General features: G+C 40.1%; 1 protein-coding gene across 1 annotated transcript; it reads right to left on the bottom strand.

Annotated features, from left to right (window-relative positions):
* Positions 1–256: 256 nt before the first annotated feature.
* LOC147457924 (28 kDa ribonucleoprotein, chloroplastic-like) lies at positions 257–2421 on the bottom strand. The gene is made up of 2 exons (XM_086512699.1): positions 1471–2421; positions 257–702 (listed from the first exon to the last, which is right to left on the bottom strand). The coding sequence occupies exon 1, from the start codon at positions 2365–2367 to the stop codon at positions 1483–1485; it is 885 nt and encodes a 294-aa protein (XP_086368825.1). The 5' UTR covers positions 2368–2421; the 3' UTR covers positions 257–702; positions 1471–1482.
* Positions 2422–27234: the final 24813 nt, after the last annotated feature.

The raw sequence follows: 27234 nt of genomic DNA, 5'->3' as shown, positions 1-27234 counted from the left end.
ACCGGCCTCTGCCGGGAGCCATGGGGTCACACATATTGCAGGGGAACCAGTTGGCTCATCCTCGCCATTGCCTACACTGTAACTCTCTTGCACAAGTACATAGTTTCCTTTCTGTCTCTCAAATGGAACCAGCGGGCTCATCAACTTTCAGAATACCCTAGAAGTACTTACTGTATTTTCTCTGTCTTGGAAACAACAAATGCCCCAAACCAACACATAAGAAACATCAAACATGAGAAACAGACGCTCCTCTAGATAGGTGACCGTATAAATTCAAAAACCGATGCAAAACTTGCTGTGAGACCAGCTTTACAAGATAGGCATACACCTTCGAAACAGAGGTAAAACCTGCTAGCAAGACCATGGTTCTTCACTAACAGCAGTTCAAAACACTTACATATCAAAAAAGAAGCTACTTCATGATACGAGATAACATAAATCACCATATAAGTAAACACTGATATCTCAAGTCAGCAATTTTAACTAAAACTCCCGAGAGCTAAAAAATGGTTCATCCAAAACTTGATGGGAGCTCCAGAATACTTCTTCACTAGAATAATGGGTTTCAGCCCTCAATGCGTGGGTGACTTCACTTTTGTGTGCATTGAAAATCCTTGCAAGCCTACCACCGAAATGTAAGTATTCTGAGTGACTCCCTGCTTTCACCAAGTCTCCAAAGATTTGCGCAGCCCAAACAATTTACTGGAAGAAGTATTGCATTTCATGAAAGAAGTAAGAAACCATTCAAATTCCAAAAAAAAAAGACAACTAAAAGTTTCTTTTCCATCTGATAGTCATGGCACAAAATTTTGAAATAGCATACTTCGCCAAAATAATAAAAAGTTGTAGAGAGGGGTGCTAGTGCACAGCCTAATATTTTAATGATTGGCTATAAAGAGGAATGACACAACACCACCATATAGTAAACATGTGTGTACATGTGTGAGCACGCACGAGCTTGAGGGCGAGAGAGGGTGAGACAAACCAAGCGAGGTAGAAAAGGGATCTAAATCTACATGCTTCAATCCGCTTTGTTTGACAAGTGTGGGTGCGTAGTTTGGTGGCTAATGGAATCTCACACAACAGAGCACATTGCCCAGAGAAAAAAGTTAAAACAATCTGAAATCATAAGAAGCTTACAGAATCCAAAGTTTAGAGAAAACACCTAAGCAATGGCATAACGTATAAGACAATGTACTACAACTTGGGATGACAACAAGATTATAAACAGCCTACATCAGATATGTCATTACATCATACACTTGCTGCTGCAAATGGCGCAATCCTCGAAGAGATTTATAAAAGAGAACAAAAAACAAAATGTTCAATTAGATCCACACTACATGTCTAATAGAAATTATACAAGTATGCTTCTGACAGCTGACAACATTAGGTAACATTAACTATGCTTTCTTGATTGTGATTACACAAAAAGATGCAATGAAGGTTGCATGTAGATAAGACTCTAACCTGGCAAAGCAGCTATTGTGCAGCAGGCTTGGCAGCAGCTTGGTTTACCCTGAGGGAGCGACCATCAAGCTGTGAATTGTTGAGGGCCTCAATAGCCTTGTTCATTTCCTCCTCAGTAGACATTGTAACAAATCCAAAACCCCTAGAGCGCCCAGTTTCTCTATCAGTCATGACCTTGGCATCGTATACTGTTCCATGTTGAGCAAACAAATTTTGCAACTTTGCATCGTCCACTGACCATGATAGATTGCCGACAAAAATCTTGTGAAGATTACGCTTGCTGTCATCTCTAAACCATTTTGCATTCTTTGCAAGCCACTCAGGAGGGAAGGGTTTGCGCTCTACAAAGTTCATACGCACATACCGTCCTTGGAACTTTGATGCATCCAAGCGAGCATAGACTGTCACTGCTTGCCACTTGCTGCCGAAATCCACAAATGCACCTACGCCTTTCTCATTCCACTCTGGGTCATCAGTGTACTCAAAATTGGTCACCTGGACAGGCTCATCTTGAGCTTCGCAGTTCACAAACCAATCAATAAGGTCACGCTTCAGCTTTTCTCTGTCTTCGGTCGGGGGCAGGTTATAGAGCTTAAGCCTGGAACCCTGTGGTATACCTTCCTCATGTGGGATTTTATAAAAATCTGGATCAAGCGCAATTGTGCAGAGCCGTCTTGCAGCCGCAGGGGAGCCTTTGGTGAGGATACTGAGGAACTTAGGGCATGTGGGCGATGTCGAATGTAGACGAATGAGGCAACTCCCTCGTCTGAAGGAAGAGGAGATAGAACAGAACGATAGAGAAGAGGATACCTTGAAGAAAGCTGCCCTTGCTAGCCTGCTCTCTGCTCGCAGAGTTGAAGCGAATGAAGACGCAGCGGCAAAGCTTGCGGCAGCCATATCCTGTGGGTGCTAAAACCTTCTCCCTCCCGCTTTCCCACTGTGAAATGTTCACTACCCTTGCTTGGCCCTAGATTTTTCAAAGGTTTATGGATATTTTGCTTGGTGATTAATGTACTTAATAGTAAAAATTAGAACCACCTTCCATAGGATCGTTTTGCTACCTCCACCTCTCAGCGTTCACCATGCATATCTAAATTGTCAGCAAAAAGATTAAAAATGGGAAAGAAAATGGAAACTTTTTGGGTTGTTTAAAGAGATTATCATCGATAATCAAGGTAAACTATTTGCAAAGCATGAAGTATTCAACTAGGGCTGCCGCTTTGTAAAAAGCACGGCATTGCATACCATTTATAAATAGAGTGGTTCCACTCCTAGACCATGTGAATGCGAAAGGGAAGCATTTCCATACTAAGACATTGATGCAGAACTTTTTGGTGTGCTAGGTAATGCTCTCCTTGATATGTATGTCAAGTGCCTAGACGAGTAGGAGGTTAATCGAAGATGATGGCATAATGTAATAAGTCTAAATACCCTTGTCAAAAATTTGATTAAACCCTCGATGAAAGAAACCTTCATTGTTAGACACACTTTGTGATAAGTGCATTCCAAGAGGCAAGGCCTTGAAGGGAAAGCTTGCCAACTTTTTGTTCTTTGACAAGTGCGCGCTTTGTATACACACTCCATGTTTTTGAGTAACCCATTGTAGCGAATATGTGAAGTCAATATTGTCAGACAAGGCGCGCACACACACACACACACACAAATATGAAGACGAAAAAAAAAAAGTTTTAACATTGTAGGAACAATCCACACACACACACAGATGAAATGATATATTAATGTCTTCCAAAGGTCAAAATGAACTATGAGCCAATTCGTTACAAACTAGTGAATCTGATACCATGTCTGAGTACAAAAAAAGAGATACTAAAATGAATCTAGAAGTGCTACTAGGCTGGAACTGTGTGGGGTATGTGTGATCACTAATACAATGGGTGATGAATCCATCCTCATCTATACTCTGGATGTCGAGATCGTATGGCTCGAATCCTCTATTGTAGTCTCTGTCGATGTTGTGAAGCTCCTCTCTTAGTCGTGGGCATCTCGATCTCCCTAGCTCCAATGCTCAGGATGAGAGTACCGCGGACGTGAGTATGAGCTGAGCTTTGCAGTGGTGGCTGCTCTTATATTTGTCCAATGTCTAGTGTGAAGAAATCAATAATTTGTCTCTGGGATTGTCTCTCTCCAAATCTCCTTGGTAAAGTATCTCTATGTCTGTGAAACTCAAGTAGATACAGTCCAAGACATCTTTGGTCCTTATAGCTCATGACTCTGGAGAAGGGTCCGAAGCCTTCTTTGAAACAGACAATGGAAGCAACCCCGTTTCTCATAATACACTATGCACTGACATATATAATGCATATACGCCTCTATCTTTGTATGGCATAGGCGGCATATCCTGCTAGCTGCCAGTATCCCTCTGAATCTACCAGTCACAATCTCGAGTTGGTGTGAAGATGTTCGTATCTAACCAATGGCACACTGTAACACATGAGATAGATGTGTAACCATATAGCTGGTTCAAATAACAAACCCATCCCGTGTGAGTTGGAGAAGATTCTCTCTATAGAAATCCATCTTTGTGCCCAACTCTTGTGTCGGCTCTATCCATGTCCTCCTTGTGTTCAACTGGGTCAGGTCCTAGTGAATGAGTCTAGCAATATCCACCCGTGTAAGAGACAAAGATGATGCAAGACTATATTAGGTAAAGTGGGAAAATCCCAATTCCTAGGTTGGACAACTTTCAACATATCATGTATAAAGTAATGAGATCTTTGTCAAAGACGTCAATTTTGTTAAGGTCTCATTCCGATTACACATTGAGAACAAAGTTCGGCATGAAATTTCATGGTTTTAGTCAATTGAACCATTAAGATACTAGTGCATTCCAGTTATTATCGTTGTGTATGCCTTATTGTCCTACCTATGATTTATCTAAAGGTAAAGTTTCAAGGCCCACAGCTTATCCAAGCTAAGGTCAAGATGAGTACCTAAACTTATTCAAGGTCCACCACTTGTCCAAACTAGGACCCAAATTGAGGAAAACAACCTACCTTTCTATGACATTCAACCTCATCCAAGAAAATTCCACTACTAATCTAGGATTTCTTCATTTGAGGCATGAAGCATACATAAAACGTGTATCATATGATTGGTTACATCATAAGAGTGATGGTTTCATGGTGCACTTATCTTAGCTAGGCTCCCTTGGAGGAATATAAATCCCACCAATTGTCCAAGCTAGGTTCCCTTAACCTATGGAGGAATACAAAGTCAACTTCTTGTCCAAGCTACACTCAAAGTGATATGTTAAAATGAGTACCTATATATATTTCTAAGTTGTTCTAAATGCCAATTTAACCATTAACAAACAAAAAAATGAATTTTATTTAAGATATCGCTTTCACTTTGCTTTTTTAGATATTTCTTGAGATACATCAAGAAGTGTCAAGATCATATATATTACATTCTAGAATACCATGTGATACGCCACTTTATGCACATAGATGTATTCTTTCAAACGTGTTCATAAGGATAAGACATTTAGGTATTCAGCTACACTTATGTTAAGTCATCCTAATTTTACACATTTTATAACAAAGGGGTTTTTAAATCCACCACTTGGCCATTCTAAACAATTTAATCAATTTCATGCTACTTGTATCAATGCTAAGGACATTGTTCATGTTGTACTTGTGTCTTGAAGCAAAAAGAGTTCTCTTGACTAAATACATTTATACATTGTAAACAAAAATAGTGATATCATTCCAAACTAAAAAGACAAAGAAAAATTTGTATCCTTAAATTAGAATTCACTCCATTAATAAAGAAGTCCCCTTTCACTAGGGTGAACTTTGTGGAAACATCCAAGTTACGACAAGGTCTAAATATTTATAGTGAATCCATTTACACAAGATATGAGCACAATATAGATATTCTCTACTCAAAGCAACAAGGAAAAGAGCACCCATAAGAAGGATGCACTCGATTAATAAAGAGTCCCCCAAATGTTAAGGTGCACCCCATGTGAAACACATTAGATTGAACAGAAGTTCCCTTATAATAGGGTACCCTTCAAGTAGAAAAAATTAATGTGATAAATAGTTAGATGAAAGATAAATGTACAATTTATATTCACCTTGAATAACAATTTACAATGAACCAATTCTAATTGATATGTGATTTTGTGTACAATTGATATCTCCGTCACTACATTGTTGCCAAACAACTTCAACATGTGACTCTCAACACTGTCGTCTTGATAAGTAGACATTCATGACATAAGTTGTCTCAGGATCCTCTACCTTGTTCACAATTGTATTGGAAGTATAACTCCTCTTGTTTCTTGCACACAACCATCCCACTAACCATGGAGCTAATGTGCCTTCTAAGAAGTATTGAAGTTGTTCAGGTGTTTGTCTCCAAAATTTTGGAAATATGAAATAAGTTCTTGGCATATTCCACATCACTCTATATGGAGTATCATAAAAAATTAATGTGTTGCTAGCATGTAGATCCTCAAACATCTCCCAAACCGAAGTCAAATTCTTATGATAAACTCTTTTATATCCAATCATGATATTTGGATTTTGACAATGCTTATTGCTCATAAACATCTTGAACTTTGAACAATGCCTAGGAAAGCACATCTCAAGTATATGTTGAGCTTTGGTTAGGTTATAGCAAATCCATATCCAAGGTTCAAAATAATCAAAACAAAAGTCCAAGAAAACTTCAGCATCGCGGCGCACCACATGATAAACTTCATCTTTGTCAAGCACAATTCGCATGTGCTTGGCTCATGATGGAACAATATCACCGTGTCGCATTTCAACTGAATGAAGTAGTAAACCCTCTATATCTAAGACAAGAACCCTCCATTGTTGCTTCAAGGTAAGTAGTAACTGAGTAGGGGGTGGTTGATGGCTTCAATGAGGCCCCATATTAGGTTGAATAGAAGAATTTTCTCTTTCAAATGAATTATCCCAATCTAAAAACAACATATTTCTTTCTTTTGGCTCTGAAAAGAAACACGAAACATTTAGTTGCTATTCATTTTTAAACCTTAAAACAAAATTGATGGTTTTAGCATTCAACATTTGATCACTATAGACATCTTAAATTGGTATCACAATACTAAAAAACCATGTGATTATAAAAGTAGGGCAATTTGTCAATACATAAGTAAACTTTAAAGCTCTCCAAGTCAATTGATACAATTGGTCTAAAAACCAATGGTGAAGTACAATTAGGTGAAAATTAGTCTAAAAACCAATGGTTCAATATCAAGAAAAACTTAAACACAGAGAATAATCTTTGTGTGAACTGGGTTTAGATCGCAAAGACACAAAATTTTGTAAAGTAACCCCTGGCTGTTCTTAGAGGTTTCTTCTTTCATCTGAATGAAATGGTCCAAATTCCCTATGAAATACTCCTTCAAAGAATAATTTGGATGAAATCTGCAAGAAACCATGATGAAGTGAGTGTTCTGAATCAAAATACAAATATCATTTGCAAAAGTATTTATTGAAAATTCAACATGATTTCTAGTGAGTAGTACCTTAATGTTTGAGAAGATAGTTCTCATTTAGTAGCTTCTTCACAAAAGCCTTAGCTGTTACAACATTCAATCATGGTGTGGCACAACCCAACTTCCTTGCTAAGGATATTAATTGTGCTCCCTTCATCATATCAATATTGGTTTTTTCTTTTGCCATTATTTCTACTATGTCGTTCCTTCTAATCTCCTTTTCCCTGCTTGGATTAGTTGACTCCTCCTGCTTGCCAAAAAGGCCTCCTAGCTTCTCAAACATTGGTAGCTTATTTGTGGTTATCTCCTTTTGCGACCATCTTGAGTTTTGATCTTTCCAATAGTCCATGAGACCTTTGTATTCATTGTCATTGGAAATTGGGGCTTGTCCATAACGATTAGAGTCAATAAACTTACGCACGTCTTTGCTCTCGTCAAGGTGCAACAAGAATGGGAGCAACTCTTCTATGAGAACATTATCAACCATATTTTCTTCATAAAAATTTGAAGGAAATATGCAATTATTTGTAGGTGAAACACAACATTTGTATGGAGAGTCATCCACAAGTATTGTTCTGCGTGGATCACATTCAAAGCATGCAGATATTTTTGCCAATGGCTTAAACATAGCTGGAACTTGAGGATTGTCTGGTCTAGAAAATTACACGCCTTCGGGAACATAGCAAGATTCTTGAGACCAAACTACAAAAAATGGCAATATCTCCTCTGCATTGCTTTGAAGTGCTCTCAACATCTGGTAAACATTAGCTTCTCTAGCTGTTGACCAAATCCCAACATTGAATCTCTTCAATATGGTCTTTAGAAAGTGGATGCACCCTGGCCGTAACACAATATGCCTTTGTGAATCATATTGAATAGATTCATGAATAGATGATGGTTGTTGACTTCGTTCCAATAGTAGACCATTCAAGTCCAATATTGCTGTCAACATGGATTTGTTGGGATTTGATGAAACCAAAGTAGTTGCATCACCAACACTCTCTTGCACATCTTTTATAGATTGAAAGTTTTCACCCATGGCTTCCTTCAATGAAAGATGTAGCAAAGAGGCCTCAGGTATTTGCATTTGAGTATCAATAATTGGATTCAATTCTTCAAGTAAGACCTTTGTGGATACATCTGGAAGGCTCTCATTATTTTCTGTTGGATTGAAGCATTCCTTATCTATCCCACCCTCAATCCCTGGATCTAAGCAAAAAACAATGAATGATCACACAATAGCCTCCTAGAGAATGACATATTAACAAACAAGATATTTTGACATGATTATTAACATCCACATAATCATCACTTTTTCTCAATTTGTGCAAAGAAGGATGCATCCTAAATAAAATCAAAGTTGTTCTAATGAAGTTTTGAATGGTGGTGTGCATCCTATATATTGAATCAAAACAAGTTGTGGAAGACTAGTACTCATCTTAGATCCACCACTTGGCCAATCTAGAAATCATGGAAGAGTAGATACTAGCTCAATCAAAATTCAATCATAGTTGTTGAACTGTCCATCCATCCAAGGTCCACCACTTGGCCAACCTTAATGGATTCTGTCGGAATGAGTGTATTCTAAATCCACCAAAAACATTTTTCACCACTTATCACATCCTTGATCCACAATAAGTGAATATTTTAAACAACTTATAGAAGCTTTGTTGCATTTTAGATCTACCAATTGTCAACTCTTAAAAGTTATAGAACACATATTGTTTCTTAGATCCACCACTTGGCCATCATAACACTTGTGATTTTACACAATGTTTGTGGGATGAGTAAATCCTAGATCCACCACTTGGCCATTTAGACTAAGAATTGGGAAGTAGGTGCATCAAAGATCCACCACTTGGCCATTCTAACCATGTCTTAAAGTTAGGTGAAATCAACACTTGGCCATCATAACACTTGTAATTTTACAAAATATTTGTGGGATGAGTAGATTCTAGATCCACCACTTGGCTATTTAAACTAAGAATTGGGAATTAGATACATCAAAGATCCACCACTTGGCCATTATAACAAAGGCTTGAATTGTGGATCCAATTGTTGGTGTCTCTTAGATCCACCACTTGGCCATTTTAGTCATGTCTTAAAGTCAGGTGCATTTAGCACTTGGCCATCATAACACTTGTAATTTTACACAATGTTTATGGGATGAGTAGATCTTAGATCCACCACTTGATCATTTAGACTAAGAATTAGGAACTAGATACATCAAAGATGCACCACTTGGCCATTATAATGAAGGCTTGTGTTGTGGATCCAATTGTCGGTGTCTCCTAGATCCACTACTTGGCCATTCTAGCCATGTATTAAAGCTAGGTGCATTCAACACTTGGCCATCATACCACTTGTAATCTTACAAAATGTTTGTGGGATGAGTAGATCCTAGATCCACCACTTGGCCATTTAGACTTAGAATTGGGAATTAGATGCAACCACTTGGCCATTATAGAGAAGTCTTGAAATGTGGATCCAATTGTTGGTGTCTCCTAGATCCACCACTTGGCCATTCTAGCCATGTCTTAAATTTAGATGCATTTAGCACTTGGCCATCATAACACTTGTAATTTTACACAATGTTTGTAGGATGAGTAAATCCTAGATCCACCACTTGGCCATTTAAACGAAGAATTGGGAAGTAGGTGCATCAAAGACTCCACCACTTGGCCATTATAGCGAAGGCTTGAATTGTGGATCCAATTGTTGGTGTCTCCTAGATCCACCACTTGGCCATTCTAACCATGTCTTAAAGTTAAGTGCATTCGACACTTGGCCATAATAACACTTGTGATTTTACACAATGTTTGTGGAATGAGTAGCTCATATATCCACCACTTGGCCATTTAGACTAAGAATTGGGAAGTAGCTGCATCAAAGGTCCACCACTTGGCCATTCTAACCATGTCTTAAAGTTAGGTGAAATCAAAACTTGGCCATCATAACACTTGTGATTTTACACAATGTTTGTGGAATGAGTAGATCCTAGATCCAACAGTTGGCCATTTAAATTAATAATTGGGAAGTAGTTGCATCAAAGATCCACCACTTGGCCATTCTAACCATGTCTTAAATTTAAGTGAAATCAATACTTGGCCATCATAACACTTGTAATTTTACACAATGTTTGTGGGATGAGTAAATACTAGATCCACCACTTGGCTATTTAGACTAACAATTGGGAATTAGACGCATCAAGGATCGACCACATGGCCATTATAACGAAGGCTTGAATTGTGGATCCAATTGTTGGTGTCTCCTAGATCCACCACTTGGCCATTCTAGCCATGTCTTAAAATTAGGTGCATTTAGCATTTGGCCATCATAACACTTGTAATTTTACACAATGTTTATGAGATGAGTAGATTATAGATCCACCACTTGGTCATTTAGACTAAGAATTGGGAATTAGATACATCAAAGATCCACACTTAGCCATTATAACAAAGTCTTGAATTGTGGATTTAATTGTTGGTGTCTCCTAGATCCACCACTTGGTCATTTTAACCATGTCTTAAAGTTAGGTGCATTCAGCACTTGGCCATCATACCACTTGTAATTTTACACAATGTTTGTGGATGAGTAAATCCTAGATCCACCACTTGGACATTTACACTAAGAATTGGGAATAAGATACATGAAAGATTCACCACTTGGCCATTATAACGAAGGCTTGAATTGTGGATCCAATTGTTGGTGTCTCCTAGATCCACCACTTCACATTCTTGCCATGTATTAAAGCTAGGTGCATTCAACACTTGGCCATCATAACACTTGTAATTTTAGACAGTGTTTGTGGGATGAGTAGATCCTAGATCCACCACTTGGCCATTTAGACTAAGAATTGGGAATTAGATACATCAAAGATCCACCACTTGGGCATTATACGAAGGCTTGAAATGTGGATGCAATTGTGGGTGTCTCCTAGATCCACCACTTGGCCATTCTTGCCATGTATTAAAGCTAGGTGCATTTAGCACTTGGCTATCATAACACTTGTAATTTTACACAATGTTTGTGGGATGAGTAGATCCTAGATCCACCACTTGGCCATTTAAACTGAGGATTGGGAAGTAGGTGCATCAAAGATCCACCACTTGGCCATTATAGCAAAGGCTTGAATTGTGGATCGAATTGTTGGCATCTCTTAGATCCACCACTTGGCCATTCTAACCATGTCTTAAAGTTAGGTGCAATCAACACTTGGCCATCATAACACTTGTAATTTTAGACAATCTTTGTGGGATGAGTAGATGCTAGATCCACCACTTGGGCATTATACGAAGGCTTGAAATGTGGATGCAATTGTGGGTGTCTCCTAGATCCACCACTTCGCCATTCTTGCCATGTATTAAAGCTAGGTGCATTTAGCACTTGGCCATCATAACACTTGTAATTTTACACAATGTTTGTGGGATGAGTAGATCCTAGATCCACCACTTGGCCATTTAGACTAAGGATTGGGAAGTAGGTGCATCAAAGATCCACCACTTGGCCATTATAGCAAAGGCTTGAATTGTGGATCGAATTGTTGGCGTCTCTTAGATCCACCACTTGGCCATTCTAACCATGTCTTAAAGTTAGGTGCAATCAACACTTGGCCATTGTAATGGAATTTGCCTATTCAATTTGAGAATAGCGGAATTTAATGAGAGTACTTTCAAGAAATGATTTTGTGAGCATAGCGGGTAGACATAATTGAAGATAGCAACATAATCATAGCAATTAGTTAACTTGGCATAGACAATACTTTTGCAAGAGAGAGAGTTTAGAGAACATGACAACAGTTGAGGACCGGATTTATGTGGAGCCGGTCCCCCCTCCAATAGGCATTTGTATTATGATTTCTCCCATAAAGAGAGACTTGTTACAATACAGTCTTTGTGTTCCTTGTGACCTAGGTGATGCCATGAAGATGGAAGGATTCATGCATCACAAACATAACATAAACTTGAAGAAAGCTTTAACTATCCCAAGCCTCAGTCCCAAGACCTCAAACACCTTCGAAGGTGGAGAGAGCTAGCAGGGAATGAGGGTAGGGAAGAGGAAGAAGAAACATTTCATAGGAGAAAGAATTAGTTCCTCACTTATCATACTCTTGTTGCTAGCATACATAATAGCATAGTAATGAAGAAGAAGAAGATGGAAAGCTTAAGCATTGAAGCATGGCTCTTGGTTGGATTTGCACTCCATATCCAAGAGTGTTGGTGTAGGCTCTCAACCTCTACTTGCTTGGAGAAGGAGAGGGATCTCTTGCACTTTGCATAGTACACAATGAGAGTGCTTGTGAGTGTGTGTGGGTGAGTATATCCCCTAAGCACCCCCCTAGCTTGCTTGGGTCGACCCCCCCTTGTAGCTCATGCTTGAAGCTCATTGGACCCCTCCAGGCCTAGCCAATCACAAGCAGAGCCTATTACAAGCAACAGGGATAGCCTTGGGACAAGTGTCCCCCTTTCCCCTTTGAGAGAGAGGACTTGATAAATGAAAAAAAAAATAGATAATTCAAGTAATTTATCATTGGACCCCTTTGAAGCCTAGCCAATAGGCTTCAAGCAACACATGAAGGTAACATGGGTAGGGACCTGACATGTGTCCTTGCTGCCTCTTCAAGTTGGGGCTTCCCTTGTGAGTGTGAGTGTGTGTTCTCTCTCTAATCCCTAGGAAAAGGGCTCGTCCCCCCTCTTGTAGGGATGCTTTTGACTTTAGGAGCTCAAGCACCTTAGTCATCAAGCATGACAAAGCACTTGGACTAGGGGGTATTCCCACAAGCATCTCAGGCAAGCATGTCAAGGCACCTCAAGCACCTTAATCAAGCGGCAAGTCAAGCACCTCAAGCATGGAGTAAGTCAAGCACCTCAAGCACCTTAATCAAGCACCTCAAGCATGACAAGCACCTCAAGCACGACAAGCACCTCAAGCACGACAAGCATCTCGAGCTTGGGCCGGGTTCCCACCTTAAGCTCAGCCCTAGCTTACCTAAGGTCAAAGGACTTTTACACACATTATTGGAGGTCTTCAATGAAGCTAACCCTAAGGTCTTATGCTCCATTGGTTAGCCTTGCTCTTGATAGACCATCTCCCATTTGGGCCCCTTTACTATTGGCCCCGTGTTGAGATAGATCTATAAGCATATATCTATATCTTAACACTTGTTCCCGTTTATTCTCCCACATTAAGTGATCAATTTAATATGAGAAAATAATTTGGGTTGGTTAGATATTAGATTTTATGACATTACCTCTCTCTTGAAATCATAGTCGTCCTCGACTATGAGGTAGAAGAGATAAAGGCTTAGTCATTAGTCAATCGTACTTAGCGGGTAGAGGATCCCTTTTTTACCCGACGACATCTTTCCAAGATGGATGACTAATCCATTTGGTGCTTGGGAGACATAGCTGCCGCAAGCATGTCTGCTCTTTAGTCCATTTCATTCTCCCAAAGTAGAGTGACAAATTCTACTTGGTGTTTGAGAGACGTCGTCATCACAAACATGATTCTAAGCATGCATACTAGTTAAATTTGTGCACAATTAAAAAGAGGATTAGTCTTATAAGACAAAAACATGAGTCATTTAAAAGAGAGTTGTACATTTGCTTACTCTAATGTAGCATTGTAAGCATTGACAAGGTTCATACTATCCTTAAGTTGTACTCCTTGCATCCATTTAGCATCTTCAAAAGGATAATTTTTGAACTTAATAAGATACCGTCGGATTATCTTACCATGTCGTAGTACCTTGTCTTCATGCCGAAGGACAGCTTCGGGTTGTAGCACCTCTTCTTGGTCTTCAACTTCGGGACGGTCTTCAATAATTGGTTCAGTTGGTGGCTCTCCTTTGTAGGGCTTAAGTAGGCTTACATGAAAAGCATTGTGTATAAGCCAATGGTTGGGCAACTTGAGTTGATAAGCCGTCTCATTAATGGGCTTCAAGATTTGGAAAGGACCATAGTATCTTTTTGCTAGTTTAGCATAATACTTTTGATGGCCCGTAGGATTTTTGCCCGTCGTTTGCCTTAATCGAGCCTTAGGAAACTTGAGTAAGACCCAATCATTTTCTTTGAACATTAAGGCTCTTCTGTGCTTATCAGCAGCAGCTTTTTGCCTTTGTTGAGAGATGGCTATAGCCTCCCTAATCTTTTGAAAAGATTCTTGTAGGTCACGGCTATACTCATCGGCGGCGAAGATCTTCCCATGTACTTTGAGTAGCAAGGGACTTTTAGGTCTTCCCTCTATGATCTCGAAAGGTGCTTTCCCCGTAGAAGTATGTACAGTATTATTGTAGGCATACTCTACTAGAGGTAAATACTTTTCCCATTGTGAGCGTTGATCTACTTTGGTAACATAAGTCTTGAGTAGATCGAGTATCGTAAGATTGGCTATCTCACTTTGGCCATCCGTTTGTGGGTGATAGGCCGAAGAGAAATTCAATCTTGTTCCTAGATTTTCAAAGAGACCTTTCCAGAAATTACTGGTCATTCTAGGATCTCTATCTGACACGATGGATGTGGGTAATCCATGGTGTTTGAAAATCTGAGATATGAAGAGAGTTGCCATTTGATGTGCCTTAATAGTCTTTTTGACAGGAATAAAATGTGCTTGCTTGCTAAACCTGTCGACTATTGTCCATATTCCTGTATTCCCATGGATAGACTTGGGTAATCCAAAGATGAAATCCATGGATATACTCTCCCATGGTGAATTTGGAATAGGCAATGGCTGGAGTAATCCAGGTTGCTTCCCTCTATCATACTTGGTCTTTTGGCATACTACACATTTTGAAACATACACTTGTATGTCCACTTTCATGGTAGGCCAATAGAAATACGTCTCTACTCCTCGGAGAGTAGGTTGAATACCTCTATGCCCTGCATATGGAGGAGCATGGGATTCATACATAACCTTCTCATGAAGGGAATGGGTAACACATAGCCTATTTCCGTGGAGAAGATAACCATCCTGCAAGGTGAATGGTTCCTCTTTCTTCCCCAAAGCAAGGGCTGACATTATGTCTCTAAAGTCAGGGTCAGTAGCATACTCATCTATCATAGAGGATAGATCATTGTGAGTAGCTATAGACACCGCATTAACTTTTGGTCGTCGTGAAAGTGCATCGGCAACTTGATTGTGCTTACCAGCTATGTGAGCAATATGGAAATTAAATTGCGAAAGAAAATTTGCCCACCTCATTTGTTTGTCGGAAAGTTTGGTTTGCATCATGAAATACTTGAGACTTTGGTGGTCGGTTCGTAGGATAAATGGAGTCCCCAATAGGTAGTGCTTCCATGTATCTAGGGCATGTAGAACAACTAAAAGCTCTTTCTCAGAAATGCCCAAGACTCGTTCATCACTATTGAGCCTTCGGCTCTCATATGCTATGGCATGCCCTTCTTGAAGCAAAACCGCTCCAAGGCAATCACCACACGCATCACATTGGACCTCAAATGGCTTTGAGAGATCCGGAAGCACGAGGACTGGTTGGGAAGTAAGCTTCTCTTTGAGTTTTTCAAAATCATTTTGCTCCTTAGCAGTCCATACAAACTTAACGTTCTTCTTTGTTAAGTCGTGTAGTGGTCCTGCTACTTGAGAGAATTTTGCTATGAAGCGTCTATAGTATGTACACATACCAATAAAGCTTCTTAGCTCATGTAGATTCCTTGGGTTAGGCCATGATTTTATTACCTCTAACTTTGATGGATCCATACGAATACCATCGTGAGAGATAATATGACCTAGATATTGAATCTCTTGAAGGAAGAATTCACTTTTCTTTTGGTTGAGAAAAAGTTTGTTTTCCCTCAAGGCTGTGAAGCTTATGTACATGTACCTAAGGCAAAACGCAGCAAATTGGATCCAAAGAGCAAGAGATGTATCTTCTTGGGTTATGGTAGCTCTGGTGAGATGGGTTATCGATTGTGGGATCCTATTGACAGGAAGATTGTGCGCAGCCATGATGTTGTTTTTCATGAGGACTCTATGTATAGAGCATCACCGCGAACTGTTGAGGTTCGGCGTGTGATATTTGAGGAGGATGGTCATCGGTGTGATGGTCCCATGGCTGCTCGTGGGCAGCCCATTGACCCTCAAGTGGGAGATCAGCCCTTGTTGGGAGATCATGTAGATGTGGGACAGCCAGATGCACCTCTTGCACAGTCTTTGAGGCGTTCAGAGCGGCGTGCAAGACAGCCTCAACGTTTTGTGCCTTCTATGGATTATGTATTGTTGACTGATTGCGGGGAGCCATCATGTTATGATGAGGCCATGTCTAGTGTTGACAAGCTCAAGTGGGAGCAGGCTATGCAGTCAGAGATGGATTCGTTGATCCAAAATGAAACGTGGGAGCTTACTCCTTTGCCAAAGGGTAAGAAGGCACTACCATGCAAGTGGGTTTACAAGATAAAATTGTGTTCAATGGAAGTAAAGCCTAGGTACAAAGCAAGGCTTGTGGCTAAAGGATTCAAGCAACAGAAGGGCATTGATTTTGACGAGATCTTTTCCCCAGTGGTGAAGATGTCTACTTTGCGTATGTTGTTTGCCTTGGTAGCTACAGAAGACATGGAGTTGAAGCAAATGGATGTAAAGACAGCTTTCTTACATCCGGACTTGCACGAGGATTTGTACATGGAGCAACCAAGTGGGTTTGTTATTCATGGTTCAAAGAAGATGGTATGCCGGCTTCTTAAGACCTTGTATGGGCTGAAGCAATCATCTCGTGAATGGTATCGTAAGTTTGATGCATTCATGAGTTCATTGGGCTATGTACGCAGTTATGAGGACCCATGCCTCTATACTCGCAAGGCTGCAGATGGTAGTCTTATTGTTTTGGTTTTGTATGTGGATGACATGTTGATCGCAGGGAAGTGTATTTCTGATGTGGATGCCTTGAAACATAGGCTACATGAGACCTTTTCCATGAAGGATCTTGGGGATGCCAGTCATATTTTGGGTATGCGGATCACTCGTGATCGTTCTCGCAAGATGCTCTTTCTTAGTCAGAAAGAGTACATTGACAGGGTGCTTGAGCGTTTTCATATGGAAGGGGGGAAGGCCATTAGTACCCCGTTGCCTCCATATGTAAAACTCAGCCATGATGACTGCCCTCAGACAGATTTGGAGACTACAGAGATGTCTCAGATTCCCTATGCGTCAGCTGTTGGTTCCTTGATGTATGCCATGGTGGCTACGCGTCCAGATCTTGCTCATGCAGTTGGTGTGGTTAGCAGGTACATGTCTAACCCGGGCAAGCGTCATTGGGATGCAGTGAGAGGTATTCTCAGATACTTGAGAGGGACTTCAGAGTTGTCCCTATGTTATGGTGAGAAGGATATGTATGTTTGCGGATATACAGATTCAGACTATGCAGGGTCAGTGGACTCGAGGAAGTCTACTAGCGGCTATGTGTTCACAGTTGCAGGTGGACCGGTTTCGTGGGCATCACGTTTACAGCCATGCATTGCTTTGAGCACTACAGAGGCTGAATATATGGCTGCCACTGAGGCTGCCAAGGAGGCCGTATGGCTCTCACGACTAGTGGGAGATCTTCGTATCACTGGTGATGCTCCGATTCTACATTGTGATAGCCAGAGTGCCATAGCGTTGGCACGGAATCCTATCTTCCATGCGAAGACAAAGCACATTGAGGTGAGGTATCACTTCATACGAGAGGTGCTAGAGGACAAGCGCATAGAGCTTGTCAAGGTACACACTGACGATAACCCTGCTGATCTACTCACAAAGTCGTTAGCCTCACAGCGGTTTGCACACTGTAGATCGCCGATGGGTATGGCTTGACTTCTTTTGCTGTACTTTGGCCACTTTAAAGGCACGCTGCCTTTAAGTGGGAGATTGTTGGGTTAAAGGCCCGTGTGCCCGGTTGCCCGTTGTTCAGCCACCCATGTACAGCCATTCATTTACTCATTCATAATAACTATACTCATAACTACACATTGTAGTGTGAGTACCGCCCCGCCACACACTGTGTCTATCTCCTTCTTCGTGCTGGCTCTCTGTGTGTGTGCTCTCCGATCCCAACAACTTGTCCATTCTAACCAAGCCTTGAACGACGGGTGCATTAAAGATCCACCACTTGGACATTATAACAAAGGCTTGAAATGTGGATAAAATTGTTGGTGTCTCCTAGATCCACCACTTGGCCATTCTAACCATGTCTTAAAGTTAGGTGGATTCAACACGTAGCCATGATAACACTTGTAATTTTACACAATGTTAGTGGGATGAGTAGATCCTAGATCCACCACTTGTCCATTTAGAGTAAGAATTGGTAAGTAGGGGATCCACCACTTGGCCATTATAAAAAAGGCTTGAATTGTAGATACAATCATTGGTGTCACTTAGATCCACCACTTGGCCATTCTAAACATGTCCTAAAGTTAGGTGCATTCAACACTTGGCCATCATAACACTTGTAATTTTACACAATGTTTGTGGGATGAGTAGATCCTAGATCCACCACTTGGCCGTTTAGACTAAGAATTGGGAAGTAGGTGCATCAAAGATCCACCACTTGGCCATTATAAAAAAGTCTTGAAATGTGGATCCAATTGTTGGTATCTCCTAGATCCACCACTTGGTCATTCTAGCCATGTCTTAAAGGTAGGTGCATTTAGCACTTGGCCATCATAACACTTGTAGTTTTACACTATGTTGGTGGGATAAGTAGATCCTAGATCCACCAATTGGCCATTTAAACTAAGAATTGGTAAGTAGGTGTGAAGCCCACATTTGTCCAAACATATGCTCTATTGAAGTATAGAGATCCACAAGGTCTACCACTCGTCCAAGCTAAGCTCTATTGAAGGATAGATATCCACAAGGTCTACCACTTGTCCAAGCTAATCCTCATTACATCATATAGAGCCACAAGGTCCAACCAGAGCACATAGAGCCAGAATGTCCACAATCTAAGGTATGCATGAAAAATATATGCAAGGTCCACCGCTTCTTCAACCGAAGCTCCATTGAAGAATTGAGCATCACTTCATTGAAGAATAGGGAGCCATAATGTTCATCACGTATTCAAGATAATCTCTATTGAAGCATTGAGTGACGGAAGGTCCTCAATCTAACCTAAGCATGGAGAAATGATGGAATGCCCATCACTTGTTCAAGCTAAGCTCTATTGAAGCATAGAGAGCCACAAGGTCCACCACGTGTCCAACCTAATCTCCATTGTATCATAAATACTTACAAGGTCCATAATTTAATATATGCATGGAGAACTAATGCAAGGTCCACCATTTATTGAAGCCTAAGCTCTATTGAAGCGTAGAGATTCACAAGGTTCACCACTTGTTTAAGCTTTATTCTAGCATAGAGACCCACTCTATTGTAGAATAGAGACCCAGAAGGTCAACCACTTGTCCAAGCTAGGATCCATTGAAGCATAGAGAGCCACAAGGTCCACAATCTAATTTAAGCATGAAGAATGGATGCAAGGTTCCACCACTTGTCTAAGAAAAGTCCCATTAAAGTGTAAAAAGCAACAAGGTCTATGACTTATCCAAGCTAAGGTCCGTCAAGAATAGAGAGATGCAAGGTCCATAGTCTAAGTTATCATGGAAGAAAAATGCATGGGTCCAAGCCCCATCAAAGCATAGAGAGCCACAAGGTCCACCACTTGTTCAAGCTAAGCTCATTTGAACAATACAGAGCCACAAGATCCTTAGTCTAAGCTGAAATGATGCAAGGTCTATCATTGAAGGCAAAATCTATCATTGAAGCAAAAAGAGTGACAAACTTAGAAACTTCTGCAAGCTAAACTCTATTATTGACACACAGATAGCCACAGGGTCCACCACTTTTCCACGCTAAGATTCATTAAAGTATAGACAACCACAAGGTCTACAATCTAAGCTAGGCATGGGGAATTGATGCAAGGTCCACCACTTGTCCAATCTAAGCTCCATTGGAGCATAGAGAGCCACAAGGATCATAGTCTAAGCGGGGTCTAAGCTAAGCATGGAGAATCGATGCAAGGTCCACCACATGTATAACCTATCATTGGCTATTATATCTAGCATCATGGATTTGCTTGGTTTTCTAGATCCACCACCTGTCCGACCTAAATTAAAAGTTTCCCGTTTGGATTTAAATTTTCTCGCTTGGATTCAAATTTTTCCACTTGTATTCAAAATTCAAAATTTATCCCCTAAATTAAAAATTTCCCAATTCAATTCAAAATTTTCTACTTGAGGGAGATGTTATAGCATTAGAGCAAGGTCCACCACTTGTCCAACCTCAATCTATAACCTTCTTTATATTGAGAACCTATCTTATTTCATCCCAATAGTAGGTAAATTTTCATTTCATGTATTATCTATGAGCCTCTCCTAGTTTCAACTATCATGTTCATTAGAAACCTCAGTAAGCTACGTTACCTTTGTTGAGAAATTAAAGAAGGAATCACATTTACAGAGGCGTTAGACAGAAAGCAGCAAAATATCAAAGAAAGCAACTTCATTGGAAGACACAATTAAGTCAACTACTGAAATTTACATGCTTATGTACAAAAAGAAATGTTGTGTATATGTGTGTATGTCATGTATCCATACTATGTCATGTACAAGCGTATGTATTTGTATGTTCTGTATGTATATCACCATGAGATAGTATACATTTCTACCACACATATACATAAACATATGTACCTACATACATAGGCAAAGCAAACACACTACCAATCATATTCACAACATGCATACACTACATTATTACCGATGGATGCACATACAAAAGTAGGCCAAATAGAGCAAGAATTAGAAATTTGTATTTTGTGTATATGTATGTGTGAGAGAGATAGAGAGAGATAGAGTATCTATGTAAATATGTGTGATTTGGTGTGTATGTGGGTCTTTATGGGAGCAAGGAAGGTGAACAGCGTGAAGGAAAGGAATTTTCATCATGTTTATGTGTGGGTTGTGTGTGTGTGCAAAACATCCATGTATATGTGTGTGTAAGAAAGCAACACAGAGAAAGAGAACCGTTTTGGTTTCTTGGAGAGAAAAACATAAAGACAGAAACCTGATGTAGATGGAGAGAGAGAGAGAGAGAGAGAGAGAGAGAGAGAGAGAGAGAGAGAGAGAGAGAGAGAGAGAGAGAGAGAGAGATGAAATGCACCTTGATTTACGCTTTTGATTTACACATTCCCCCTTTCCTTCTTTCTGTGATGTCGAAGCCTTGATTGTGATTGCCTTCATTGTCCCTCTTTTGAATGCGATGTCGCCCCTATCGTGTTGTGCACAACCTGTTTTGCATGCGCTATGGTTTCCTTGTGTGCGTGTCCAAGAAACCTCTCTGCGTGCAAGAACGAATCTCCCCTGTTTTGTCTGTGTTTCGCTTGGTTTGCTGTGTGTTTTTGTGGTAGGGTTATCTAAAATGCCATGTGTACTTTAAAACTTAAAACTCACAAGACCTTTTGAGAAATTTGCTTTCGTTTTGAGAAAATTTGGCATACGATAGAAGTAAAATTTCATGTTAAAAAGAGGTAAACTACCGCCCCTCGACCCGGCTTGGGGCGTTGCCCCTAAGCCCACAAGGGTTGCCGCCCCTTGACCCTGCTTGGGATGTTGCCCAAAACCCCACGGGACCCCGCTTGGGGTGCTACACCAAAACCCAATCTAAACTCTTGTTGCACCACCCTATTCCACTTTTACAATTGTGGTATAGCTTAGATAATCTTTGTATCTAAAACCTAGTCTCTTTCCTTGCTTCAGAACTCACCAAGGACAATCAACATAATAAGTGGTGGAGAATGACTCTATTTTGGAGCTCAGAACTCAAAATTTTTCTAGAACATTGACCATATCCACAACATGCCTAAACCATGCTCAAAGCTATTCTTGTCATAACAAGCTTGCGGTTTTTTTTTTCAAAATCACCAGCTGTCAAATCTTTGCCACTTGTCCTTGTTGAAGCAAGTACTTCTTTGACTTCAGGAAGCTACTAGATCATCTAGTAATTCACCTTTAGCATTGGCCATTAAAACTACGTCCACCACTTCTCCAAGCTTCCATTGCAGAAAGCAAGGGCTACTCGGACATTGAGAAGAAAGACCCTACTGTCAACCTTGTTCCATTGACAAAAGCAAGGGCTACTTGGACATTGGGAAGTAAAGCCTTGAAATTGTCCTATGTTTTTCATTAAAACTTGGAGGTCCACCACTTGTCCAACTATACTCTATTATAGTTGGACCAACTGCTTGTAGTTCACCTTGAACCTTGGCCATTAAAACTAGGTCCACCACTTGTCCAAGCTACCCTCAAATAAAGCACGGGGGTTTTTGTTTCAAGATCCACCACTGCTCCATTTTTTTTCCATTAAAATAAGCAAGGGGCTACTTGGACATCGAGAAGCAAAGGCCCTACAATAGTTCACTTTGGACATTGGTCATTGAAACTAGGTCCACCACTTGTCCAACCTTTACTCTCATTTAGAAAGGGACTTTTGGTTTCAAGATCCATCACTTGTCCAGCCTTACTTGCATTGAAAGAAGCAAGAGATACTTGGACATTGGGAACCAAGATCTTACACCACCTTGGACACTGGCCATCAAAACTAGGTCCACCACTTGTCCAACCTTTACTCTCATATATAAAAGAGATCCATGTTTTTTCAAGCTCCACCACTTGTCCAACCTTACTTCCATTAAAAGAAGCAAGGGCTACTATGACATTGAGAACCAAGGCCCTACATTAATTCACCTTGTACATTAACTAGGTCCACCACTTGTCCAACCATACTCCCATTGAAAGAAGCAAGAGGTACTTGCACATTGGGAATCAAGTACCTACAATACATACCACCTTGGAAACTAGACATTAAAACTAGGTCCATCACGTTGTCCAAGATTTACTCTCATATAGACAAAGGGACTGTCGGTTTCAAGCTCCATCACTTGTCCAACCTTACTTCCATTGAAAGAAGCAAGGGCTACTTGGACATTGGGAAGCAAGTTCCTACAATAGTTCACCTTGTACATTAACTAGGTCCACCACTTGTCCAACCATACTCCCATTGAAAGAAGCAAGAGGTACTTGCACATTGGGAATCAAGTAACTACAATATCACCTTGGAAACTAGACATTAAAACTAGGTCCATCACTTGTCTAAGATTTACTCTCATATAGAAAAAGGGACTGTCGGTTTCAAACTCCACCACTTGTCCAACCTTACTTCAATTGAAATAAGCAAGGTCTACTTGGACATTGGGAAGCAAGTTCCTACAATAGTTCACCTTGTACATTAACTAGGTCCACCACTTGTCCAACCATACTCCCATTAAAAGAAGCAAGAGGTACTTGCACATTGGGAATCAAGTACCTACAATACCACCTTGGAAACTAGACATTAAAACTAGGTCCATCACTTGTCTAAGATTTACTCTCATATAGAAAAAGGGACTGTCGGTTTCAAACTCCACCACTTGTCCAACCTTACTTCAATTGAAATAAGCAAGGTCTACTTGGACATTGGGAAGCAAGTTCCTACAATAGTTCACCTTGTACATTAACTAGGTCCACCACTTGTCCAACCATACTCCCATTAAAAGAAGCAAGAGGTACTTGCACATTGGGAATCAAGTACCTACAATACCACCTTGGAAACTAGACATTAAAACTAGGTCCATCACTTGTCCAAGATTTACTCTCATATAGAAAAAGGGACTGTTGGTTTCAAGCTCCACCACTTGTCCAACCTTACTTCCATTGAAAGAAGCAAGGGCTACTTGGACATTGGGAAGCAAGTTCCTACAATAGTTCACCTTGTACATTAACTAGGTCCACCACTTGTCCAACCATACTTCCATTGAAAGAAGAAAGAGATACTTGCACATTGGGAATCAAGTTCCTGCAATACCACCTTGGAAAGTGGACATTAAATCTAGGTCCATCACTTGTCCAAGCTTTACTCTCATATAGAAAAAGGGATTGTCGGTTTCAAGATCCACCACTTGTCCAACCTTACTTCCATTGAAAGAAGCAAGGGATATTTGGACATTGGGAAGCAAGTTCCTACAATAGTTCACCTTGAACAATAGCCATTAGAACTAGGTCCACCATTTCTCCAAGCTTTACGTCATATAGAAAGGGGCATTTGGTTTCAAGATCCCCCCTTGTCCAACCTTACTTCCATTTGAAGAAGCAAGAGATAGTTAGACATTGACAAACAAGTTCCTAAAATAGCACCTTGCACACTGACCACTACAACTAGGTCAACCACTTGTCCAAGCTATGATCTAATATAGCAATGTCTATAGAGTTATAGTATTCACAACCCTTGTGTAATGTGTAATGTAACTTATACATCTTTTTTCAAAGAGAATTTATCTATAAATATGAAATTAACAAGGTGTTTCTTTTCAACTTATAGGATGGATTTTGAATCTGGGGAGAAAGTGTATATGGTACTTGATAATGAAATTGTTGGTATTGGTTGTGTGTGTAGAACAGATCTTGATTCCACTTGTGGTGGTACAAAGATAGGGCAAGGAAATGTATCTATACTAGTGGAGGAATGTTTAAAGGATGTGGTCCTCCCTTTTTCTACAATGGATACTACATCTCTCCAAAGCTCATTATGGAGTGCTGTTCGATGGCCTAAGCTTCTTTTGCAGAAATCCATAATGAATGACAACGTAATTGACACAAATGAAAGCTATAGTGTTGATGAACAAGGGGATCATCTTGATCCTCTAGTTACAGATGCAATACTTATTACAAGCCCAGAGTTTAAAATGTCAATACGCGAATCTTCGAGAAATCAAAGGGTCCTTTTAAAGGACGACACAATGATGCACACTGTGAATGAAGGGACCATCTTGTATGTATTTCCACATGATTATGTCAATTTTCAGGTACTTGGTGATGACTTTGTGGGCGTAGGTATTGAAAGGGAGAATGCAATTAGTGAGAATATGCCTGAAGTGGGAAGCATTACTTTGCTAAAGTGGCCCATCCAAGAGACAACCATGTTGGATGGGAGCCCACTACAACGCTTTGTTCGTGTTGATGGGATGCATACTAGACATGAGAATGTATCCAATGATGACAATGATGGGAAAAAACTTGATGGTAGTGTTGATGCCCCTTTGCTAAGGAAGAGACGATATAGTTTCATCTACAGGACTCAAAAATTGCAAGCAGCACCAGCTTCTACATTTTATCTTTCAACTGAGTCAATTCAAAGGGTTTCATGCATTGATTTTTGTGGAAAAAAATGATTTCAGTTTGCAGATCGTGATTTGGTGACAAGATTACGACAAGAATTTTGGGGAGAGTCTCAAAAAGCACGCACAATTTATGTATATGATGTTCTATCTATATGCTATCAGAAAGATGAGAAGATGCGATACCAATTCAAGATAAATGGCTCTATTGCTGCAGAGCATGGTATGAGCTACATGGAATACCAACGACATCATTTTACCGCTACAAGGAAAATTTTGAAAACGGTGCGTGCCAATATGTGCATGGTAACACATGTACATTGAGAAGAGGCCTTCAAGATACTAGTTTAGCGAGAGCACTATTAAATGAATTTGTGGATAACAACTCTGAGAAGATGAACACTATTAGATGGCTCAAGAGAGACTCAATTAGTGATTCCATCAATGTACAAACAAGTTGACATTTTAAGCAAAATCAACACAACACTGGACCAAATGGGCTATAAGAAGAAGTTATCTCAATTTCTTTCGGTAGAATTTGGAACAAAGAGTATCCACATGTCACATTAACAAAGACAAGTGAGTTCTCTAAGTGCAATGTCTGTAGTTCAATCAAGGCAAGGCTAGAAGCTAAACCTTCTCTTTAAGAGAGAGCTCTTCTCTTGAGAGAAAGAGAAGTTCACATGGCACAACAGAAGAGTTGTAGGCACTTATATTATGCATGGCACACATATTCAAAAACTCAACCACAAAAGTATGTTTGTATAATCCATGATAAGATGGATCAAAAGAAGACTGTCATTCCAAGATTACGCATTGTTGCTAAGGGTGTGGATTTAGGATACAATTTGTAGGGGGCTTTGATAGGTATGATCACTCATGGCCATGGAGAAGGTCATTATGGTCACTTTGTCTTGAATGGTTTGTGGCCAGCTGATCCAAATCTTACAATTGGCTCAATTGCTAATTGTTTACATAACTTAGAGAGGATAGATAAGCATCCTCTTGGTGATCTAACAACAAATGGACTACCAAGGAGTAGTATCTCTCTACTACATGCTTTGAACTCAAGGGATGCTTTAGAACACCACAACTTGAGTGATGGAAAAGATCCCATCGTGCAACCATCGGAAGCTACAGAAGCAGAATCGGAGACAACATTTTGCAAGTTGCCAAAGAACTTGTTACTACAATTGGATAATTGTGGAGGGGAAAACAAAAATCGATACTTATTTGCCTATTTGTCAATGCTTGTTGCAAGGGGTGTTTTCAAAACCAAACTAGGATTTTTGATGGTTGGGCATACACATGAGGACATAGATTCCATGTTCAATAAGTTTTCAAAAAAACTGAGAGTTACACATACATATACTTTGCCACACTTGATGGATACATTACGAAATAGTTCATCTTCATCTCCGGCCCCATTTTTGCTTGAAAAGGTCCCCGATTTCAATCAATATTGTGATGGTTATCTTTGTGATGGACAAGACATACTTGTTGGACATTCCAAACCACTTCAATTCAGGTTTTTTATGCAAGATGAAACACCAATGATGCAGTATAAGGCACATGTAGGTGTATCAAGTTGGAGTGGAAGCATTCGCCTTTGGAAAATTGACATAGAAGGCAATCCAATGTTGCCACATGGAGATCCACCTTTGGTGCCAATGGCAAAATATGTCAAGGTTCACGAAGAAGTGATTTTAGGGTTGAAGAATTATATTAAGTTTTGGCAAAATCTAGGGAATGGTTCAAATGTGCCACGGTACTATAGACCTGTGTTAGATTACTGGAGTAAGGTGATTGATGAGCTTGGAAAAGCAACCATATCAGAGAGAGGCTTGCATGAAAATTTCCAACTTAAAAGTGGAAAACCAATAAGAATTAATCTCTCTAGAAGACTATTGGCCAGTCTCCCAAGGGGTCCAATGAGCATTCAAGAGCCGAATGGCCTGCCTGATTCCTATTGCAAAGGGGTCCAATGAGAGATTAATTGATTTAATTACGTACCTAAAGCTCTCACAAAAGGGGAAAGGGGAACACATGTCACAAGGTTATCACTTATGCTTCTCAATTT

This window comes from Adiantum capillus-veneris, chromosome 5 (genome assembly GCF_014529385.1).
Source record: "Adiantum capillus-veneris isolate H3 chromosome 5, ASM1452938v2, whole genome shotgun sequence".
In the NCBI taxonomy this organism is placed as follows: Eukaryota; Viridiplantae; Streptophyta; class Polypodiopsida; order Polypodiales; family Pteridaceae; genus Adiantum; species Adiantum capillus-veneris.
Note: the sequence above shows the minus strand (reverse complement) of the source record. Positions and strands in the feature narration are given on the sequence as shown.